The 8,473-nt window shown below is 44.0% G+C and overlaps 1 protein-coding gene across 2 annotated transcripts in view; it reads right to left on the bottom strand.

The window, feature by feature from the left end:
- Positions 1-1,834, bottom strand: part of PRDM10 (PR domain containing 10) — a 31,061-nt gene extending 29,227 nt beyond the window's left edge. Inside the window, exon 1 of one of the 2 annotated variants that reach the window (XM_010024565.1) lies at positions 1,742-1,834. In XM_010024565.1, the coding sequence (XP_010022867.1) occupies positions 1,742-1,834 (93 nt within the window). The remainder of the gene's footprint in view (positions 1-1,741) is intronic. The other variant, XM_010024566.1, reaches the window with a different exon arrangement.
- Positions 1,835-8,473: the final 6,639 nt, after the last annotated feature.

Here is an 8,473-nt window from a genome sequence, read left to right as displayed (position 1 = left end):
ACAAGAGGGGTTGGGAGCAGCTTGGTCGAGGGGAAGGTGCCCTTGCCTGTGGCAGGGGGTTGGAGCTAGATAAGCTTTAAGGTCCCTTCAACCCAAACCAGTCTGGGATTCTATAATACACACTTAAAATCTCATCGAATTATGCTAAGAACATACAAATCCAGACATAAACTACTGTCAGATTGTGGTTCTAATCTGCATTGTCACTCAAGGCGTAACTGGTATAAAGGACACCTACCCATCCTCAGCTTTTGCATGATGCTCTGAAGATTCCTAAGAGAAAGCAAGTTCATATTTGAACTGGGGTATATATGGAATTGATTGGTATATTGTTTCCCTTTACTCTCATATTCCTTTCTGGATTTATGATAATTACTGCATCCAGCTAGTTCTGTAGTTGGAGGGAATTTGTTCTGCTTGAGGAATGGCTAAGAGAACCTATAACTTTGATAACTACTTCAAGTAATAGCATTGCATCCATCATGAGGCAGCAATAGCATATGTTAAATTGCTTCTCTGTAGTGTGTACATGCAGTACCAGGAGAAAATTCAACTATTTAAACAGAGAAACATAGAAATGAAAGCATTAAGCAACAATTCCAAGGACAACAGGAACAAGTTATGCCCAGGCCAGCAGTTTAAATCCAAACAAGTTCATTTTGACAGAGTATTATGACCATAAATGATGATAATGGCCTACCTTGAACAAGCTAGAATACTTAGTTCCAGTGGCAAGAGGAACATGCTTATCTTTTGACACCCTTAACACACTGAAAACCTTGTTCAGCACATAGGAAAAATAGGACAGTAAGCAGGAAACCTTGTTTTAGTCTCCATATTCGTCCTCATATAAAATGTTTGCCCATAAAACAATGCAGCAGCTACATATTTGATTTACTTTGCTTCACCTTGTAGCTTATGCTTCAGGAGACACCTGGTGCTCCCCCACGGGTGCTAAGTGCTGATTCTGTACAATAAATCCTCACACAAGCGTTGCAGTAAGGATGCAGGGAGCATTTCTCATTTGGAGAGCACTCTGCAAATCCTAATTAAGCTTTCAAACTGCCATGTGCAAACAACAGCATGATTATCCCATTGTAGAGATAACAGAACACAGCCCCTTGAAAACTGCCTTTCCTTGCAAATTTCCAAGCTGGAAATCACCAGGAGAGGCAGAATTTCTCAGCTCGTGGGGCAACCACAACATGCAGCATCCTCTTCATAACTTATTCAGAAGAATAAATCAATTTACAGCCTTCCAGAAATTCCCAGCTGCATTTTGTCAGAGCAACGAGCTGCACGCATCAGAATCTGACTGTATTAGTCACTCACAATTAACATTTCTCCCTTCCTCACTACCCAGATGTCTGACTGGAAAGAGTTATTCATCTTCCTTTCCCCCAAGGTTCACCCACAGTTCCAACTGATTTGACTGATGCCATCAAAATGGGCTGCCACAGACCACAGATTTGGTTAATATTCATTAGTCTGGACAGCCTTTCTCGTTCCCACATGGTTCTACATGTATTTGGCCACTGAAACTTGTAGAGCCACAATGTTCAGCTCGTTTCAGATGTCTTTGTAGCCACTGTTGTAGTTTGCACTGATCATCTGGATGCAAAAATCTCCAGACAGGATTGATTTCTCCTCAAACAAAAGCAGAATTCCCAGTCTTTGATACAGGGTTGTATGGGAACACCACCCCAAGCAGAAAACAAGAGCTCTGGAAGGCACAAGTCACCTGAGCACTATTCTGTTCCTGCTCAGCAGAGTCAGCCCACACCTGAGGACTTTCCTCTTTCGAGTTCATCTCCTCCCTGCCGTGGTGCTCCATGAGGGGAGAGATCTACTGAGGGAATGTCTGGCTGAAGAGGTTCATCTGTTCACTGTGTTTCTGCTTCCAGAAGACAAGGTGCTCCTCAGTAACATGGCTGTAAGAAAAAGAAAGAAGAGGATGGAGATATTAAAACAAGAGGTACAAGGTATTATCATCAGCTACCACACATGTGCATTGTCATTTACCACGCTCCAGTTCTGCTGTATAATACTTTCCATGTCCTCTTAAGGAGGAAACAAGTGAACCATTGCTACAATTGCACTGAAGGATTACACCAACTGCCTCCTGCACTGAAAGATTACACTCGATTCCTCCTGCAAATCTTTCCTTGGCCACAGAATATTCTTCCCATGGTCCTTCTGGCACCTATAGGCCTTGAAATCAATGAATGTGAGGAAAATAGACCTTCAGCTTCCAACGAGAAAACATTATGTTCAGAGATGCACCACCAGTTTCTGAGTTTTGTTCAAGAACCAACTGGGTTTACACACATGGGCAGCTTTCACCTTGTACAACCCTGCTGTCCCAGCTGGTATTCAGGCAGTGTTACAACAGCCAACTCCAAGAACAATAAAACTTAAACTCCAATTCATGTGAGCCCAAAGACGCTGCGAAATCGCTTCCAAGCTGGGTTTTATCCTATTTCATTTGGGCCTCTCAATCTGCCAGTGGGAATCTCACACGTGTAATTTACAGCTCTGCTGATGAGTTTAGTCAGTGGTTCAGCACCTTCCTAGTCCTTGGTCTCTAAAGATATATTAAATCAGGAGGAATTAGCACAAGGCTGAGCCCATTTCATTTTTCAACTTGATTTTCTACCAAGTGCCTGGTCTGGGCAGCAGGACACAAGCAGAAGGCTCCGTGCTGATGCTTTCATTCATTTGCATTTTAAATGCACATTCTTGTAGGCATAATTTATTCCCCTAAATGCCAGCAGTTGGCTTGTCATTGCCCAACTAAAAGAAGATAAGGAGGCTAAAAAAGCAAGCAGGCTGCACTTTCTGCCTTCTGCTAATCCTGCCAGCAAGGCATAAGTGTAACAGACCCCAGCACTGACTGTACCACGGATCACAACAGAAATCACTGGTACAGAAAAGGCTCAGGTTAACAGCACTGAACTGAGTGGTAGAGGGGGAAAAAAACGCAAACCATCACATTTCTCCCATGTATGCAAAGAAAAACCATGGGAAAGATGTTTGTGGGCATTGCTAGACAGTAACTATTGGTGCCTAGAGCCTCACATCAGCTGTCTCATGCAGAACAACACAGTACAGTCAGACACAAGGCAAAGGCTCCGAGTTCCCATCAGACCCCTACACTGTTATAGGGATAAAAGAACAGAAATCCATTGATACTGCTTGATAGGAAACATGCAGGAAGAGCACTGAGGAGAAAAGGAAGATGGACATATTAAACATCAACTGCAGCAAACAATAAGGACCCATGAAAACTAAGTGTTGAAATCCAGGGCCAGTTTCGAGCACACACAAGCTCTGATCTATAAATAAACATCATCCATCCCTACATATCTCAAATCTACTTGTTATTAAGGATTAATAACGAAGGGAATTTCTCATAACTAATACTGGCGCTTTCACTGGACTCCATCCCTCATTTTACCAGCTATAAGACCACCAAGGGGTCTACAACTGTTGTGTCCAACAGTTTGTAGGTCAGTAAATCAATTCTGGACAACTTCTAATGTAAATTATATGCCTTACCCTGGAGATGTGCTTTGGCTGGTTTAACCCAAACTGCTCTTTTCATTCATTATCACTATTAATCAAGAGCCAATTCAGGTAATGGTACTAAGAATAGTCAGTCATTGAATCAATTGCTTAGAAACATGAAAATAAATGCTTAATAAATGCTTCAAGTTCGGGGGTTTTTAACTGTAATTATCCTGCTAATAAGAATATAATTAAATTAAGCAGTGATGAAAAGAGGCACAATTCTGGCTAATTCCACACAGTGCAACAAGTAGGGTTTTTGGCTGCCCTTCCTTACAAGGGCTAAAGGAAGATGCTGACTCACTCCTGCAGACTCATTTTGGCACAAAGAACTTACAACTTGAGTGGAAAGGAGACTGAAGGGTTCAGACAGGTCTCTCATAGACAAAACTGGGCATTAAGATTCATATCTGGCAAAATAGTAGCACCAAAAAGTGGAAGAGAAAGTAGAAAACAGTCACTTCAAGTTTCACCATGGTTCTAGAAGTGCTAATGTCAAATCTGACAGGAAGAAAAGCAAGACTGAGCCAAATTCAGTGGTGCAGTGTCTAAAACGGGTTGTGTTATTGCTGTTCTTCACAGAATGAAAATACATACTCTCAGCCCAGGCAATTGTGTAGCAACGACCATGAGACACAATATGAGGAGCTGCTGTGGCTTCCAACTTCTGTACTTCAAAATACATCCTAGGATCTGCCTCTGGGATGGGTTCCTACCAAAAGCTGGAAATCCATGATTCTAATCAGGTCCATCATAGAATCACAGAATGGTTTGGGTTGGAAAGGACCTTAAGATCATGCACTTCCAACCCCCTGCCATGGGCAGGGATGCCTCACACTAGACTAGGCTGCTCCAAGCCCCAGCTTTTATGACAGAATAAAGCAAAGGAAAATAGCTTTTTTTTTGCCTAGAAGAGGATGAGGGGACACACAGAAAACATGGAAACATGGATGTGCTAAGTGAGGGGTCAGTGTAAGAGGAGACAGGCCATACCCCAGAGAGGTCCCAAAGCCAGGCAATAAAGAGGGCACGAGGCAGGAAGCAGTGTTGGAATTTAGCTGGTAGGAAAGGCAATGGTGAAACACGTTAAGGTCAGGAGCTGGAAAATTGGTCCAATGGGACTGAAACACAAGCACCTGAGTCAATTTTCCAACCAAAATAACTTTGCTCCCTACTTGTCCAGAGGATGCTCTTCCCCATGAATCCGGCATCATCTTTCCTTCTTTAAATCCTACTCTCAGTTTCCCCTGCAGCTGTGACACCGACAGCCACAGTGCCTTGGGATTTCAAGGATTTCAACTGGGAAGATGGCATTTTCCTCCCCAAACTTGCAGGCATGCCTCACCCAGTCCATGCTGGGTGATGACACAAGCTGAAATGGTAATAGGTATAAATATAGCCCACGATCACTCCAGTACGTCAGAGTGGCGAGGCAGTGACGGGACACTGTGTCACTATATATATATAAAACTATATGTCATGAATCAAGATATAAGATACACTATGACTCAAGAACCTGCACAGCTCCCATTAGGTTAAAACTGCAGTGGAAGATAAGCTCATTGTGACTTGTGTTTGCTGGAGATCTGAGACAGCACCCATGGGTGCTCCTCTTGACTTTGTGCCTCTCATACCCAATCCAAACTATCACATCAACAGGGAAGCAGCTCTTCATGCCTGGAAAGTGCCTTTGTGTCATTGAACAGCTCTCCATCTTCTTGGAAACCTCACTAGAAAACTGCTTCCCTACTGAGGGAGCCAGAAAGCCACTGCAGTATCTCGAATGAGAATCCACCATGTGTAAAACAGCTAATGTGATTTACTCCCCAGTGTAACAGAGGCTCGCAGATAGGCTGGGGCTCCCTGCAGCAGTAATAGCAGGGGCTATTGGCTTAATCCTTTAAGTCCTGTGCTCACTGAGCACTCTTTTCCTCTACCACCACCCATATGCAAGACTCTTACAAAAGGGGGTTTTACAACTATGGGTCTTCCTTAATGTGAAAAGGATTTATTATGCTCCAAAGGAACATCACATGTGGCTGCAAAAAGCACTTTTATCCCACACTTAAGTGAATTACCCAGCTTGCCTAGAAGGCAGAGTCCCTTCCCCAGATCCTTTGGCAAGAGCAGCTTCCATTGCAGCAAGAAGGTTTCTAGCCTCCTTGAGGACTGAGTCACGACTGCCATCTCCTCCTCTGCATTCCCATCCATCAAAAGCACATCTTGCTTCAAGGAACTCTGGCTTTGGTGCGTTTTGGCTCAATGTTCACCATCAGGTAATATAGAACTGCAGTATTTATGGCTTTTTCAAAATGTAAATCATACATAGGGCTAAGCCAGCAAAGATGATTTATTCCCACAAAAGGCAAAATGGCTTCAATATATTTAGTTGTATAAAAAATAGCCAAACACAAACTCACTCTACTCAAATTGTGCTATATATATATCCTTATGGCACATCCAGCCTCCAAGCAACAGTGAGCTGGAAGAGATCTCTTCCATCTTTCAAGGCCACTCCTCTGCTACTGTGTCCAATATGTTTCACTGTCCTTTTCCTTAAGGGACAGTGCCCAAGCACTGAAGGGGACAACCTGACATGTTGTAACTCACAAAGTACCAGGGAAGCAGCTGAAAGTCTGTTTCTGCCACAAGAGATGGGAGATAATCAGGGATTCCAAGGAAGCCCCAGGAGGAGAGATGAACATCCTCCTAGGGACATGTCACAGTCCAACTTGGAGATGTGGCTCCTGCTCTAAGCACATCCCTGCTGAGCCCAAATTCTTGTATAAGGAAGCATTTCTCCTGCACCTCTGAGTGAGCAAAGAAACAAGGTAATTACATTTCTGTATATGCACACGGTCTTCAAATCACCTCTCTTCCCACTTGCTCCACATCTAAATATGCACTCCAGTGACTACTTCCTTCCTCCCTTCACGTGGGCCCATGTTCTTCACATGGTCATCTTCCAAAAGGTTCATACTCTGAGGTCCCATCGCCTGTTACTGTCACAGAGTGCAAGTCTCAGGCTCCAGCTGCTTGAGGCAGTGAGCCTATCTGCTTCACTGGTTTGGTTTATAAATGATAGTGAGGTCTGACAAAGCAAGAAATGAGAGAAAACATGTATTTAAGTACAACACGACCACAAAAAGGAAAAAAAACCCAAGGTCTGCATCAAAACCTGTGCTCAAAACCTTCAAGACACTCTCAGGTTTTACTGCAAGAAACCCAAACTACCACCACACCATTCTCCTCGAGCTTGCCTGGCCATCTTCTTGTGTCCCATCCCTTTTCCTGCTCAGGCAACTCCTCCCAAAGCTACCATCAATCAGAGGAGGAGGTTGCTCCCCTTCCTACAAGCACACAGTGCTGTTTCTTCCCTCCCTCTTGCATCTCCCATCCAAACTAAATCACCCCTCTACTTCAAGCTCTCAAAGTTCAAAAGACAACTATACCTTGGCTCTGCATATAAACCCCAGCAATTTCTCCTTCAGAAGAGTTGCTTCTCTGAAGTACAAAAGACCACAGAGAACAAATGAGGCTATCTGCACATTAAAGCAGGCAAGGACTTCATGTGTAACACCAGCTAAAGGGCTACAACACAACTTCTGTTTGTGTGTTGTTTTAGTGGCAGGAAATAAAAGTGTTAAACAGAACAGACCTCCTGTTTAAGTCAAAACAAACCTCACAATACTCAAACAGCCCCTGCAATTAGCTACACTTAGAAGTCAATTAAAATCCAGTTTACACAGCTGACAGCAGCTGCAGGTGGGCAGAAACACACTTAAAAGTAGCTGCTGACTGCAGAGGGAATTACTATTAGTAGTAAGGGTGCCAGAGGAGAGCAAGCAACACCACATAGCCATTTCTCTCTAAAAACAGAGTGTCAATTATTCCAACAGAGAATAACAACAATAATAATTAATAACACCACCAATTATATTGATATCTCATCCTATAACAAGGTAACAAAGCTTCATATTAAGCACCTAACACTCAAAAGTAGTATGAACATAGTAAGGTGCCAAAAAGCACTGACCAGAGAAATACACCCTGGAAACGAAGGCATTAGAAGGCTTGAGACTGCCAACTAGTTTATTTCCACTAAAGATGCAAAGAACCCTCTTGTAAAATCAGCTGGTGATTCACCAGCGTTTCATCTGCCAACGTAACCAGTGGAAAGGGGAAAAAAATAACTGAGTTCCTAAAAGTGTGACAGAAGGAAGCGGTCTCTAGTCCCACTGAAACTCTGGAAGAGAAACATCAATAGGTACCTTACACTTATTTTGCCTGTAAAAACCACAGATCTATGGCAACACACTAGAGGCTGGTGCACAGATATCAAACGCTGACCATTCAGTTCGCTCTCTGGACTGTGAAACTCAGTAGCCTAAACCCAGCTCTTAACTTTGATCTATAGACCCCCCTTCCGAGGCTCTGCAGCACGCAGTTAGGAGGGAAGAGGTACATGTGCACAGCTCAGTGTCTCCTACTCGCCCATCAAGGGTGAGTTGTCCCTTTAGTTCTGGAAGAGACACCACCCGAACCTCCTTTTCCCATTCGAACCTAAGGATTTAACAAGCTCCCATTAACAACCAATGCCATTGTGGCTCACAAGAGAGATGGAAGCTCAACGCTAAGACGCAGGTAGCAAGAGATCTCCAAGAGCAAACAGCCACACGCCACAACCATGTCCCACGAGAACAGGCATTATCTGGCAGCAGCACTGCTGGCACAAAGACAGCAGCAGCAGCAGCAGAGCGGCGGCCACAGCTTCCACCTGCAAGCGCCGCTTTCGCTCAGGCCCTCGACGGATGAAGCCACCACACGTGGTGCGAGCTCTGCCTGTGCCTGCCCCTCCCTAGCACCTCAAGGAGGTGGGGAAAGGGCTGCCTTCCCTCCACGCCAA

Source organism: Nestor notabilis, unplaced genomic scaffold (genome assembly GCF_000696875.1).
Source record: "Nestor notabilis isolate BGI_N333 unplaced genomic scaffold, ASM69687v1 scaffold23681, whole genome shotgun sequence".
NCBI classification, from domain to species: Eukaryota; Metazoa; Chordata; class Aves; order Psittaciformes; family Psittacidae; genus Nestor; species Nestor notabilis.
Note: the sequence above shows the minus strand (reverse complement) of the source record. Positions and strands in the feature narration are given on the sequence as shown.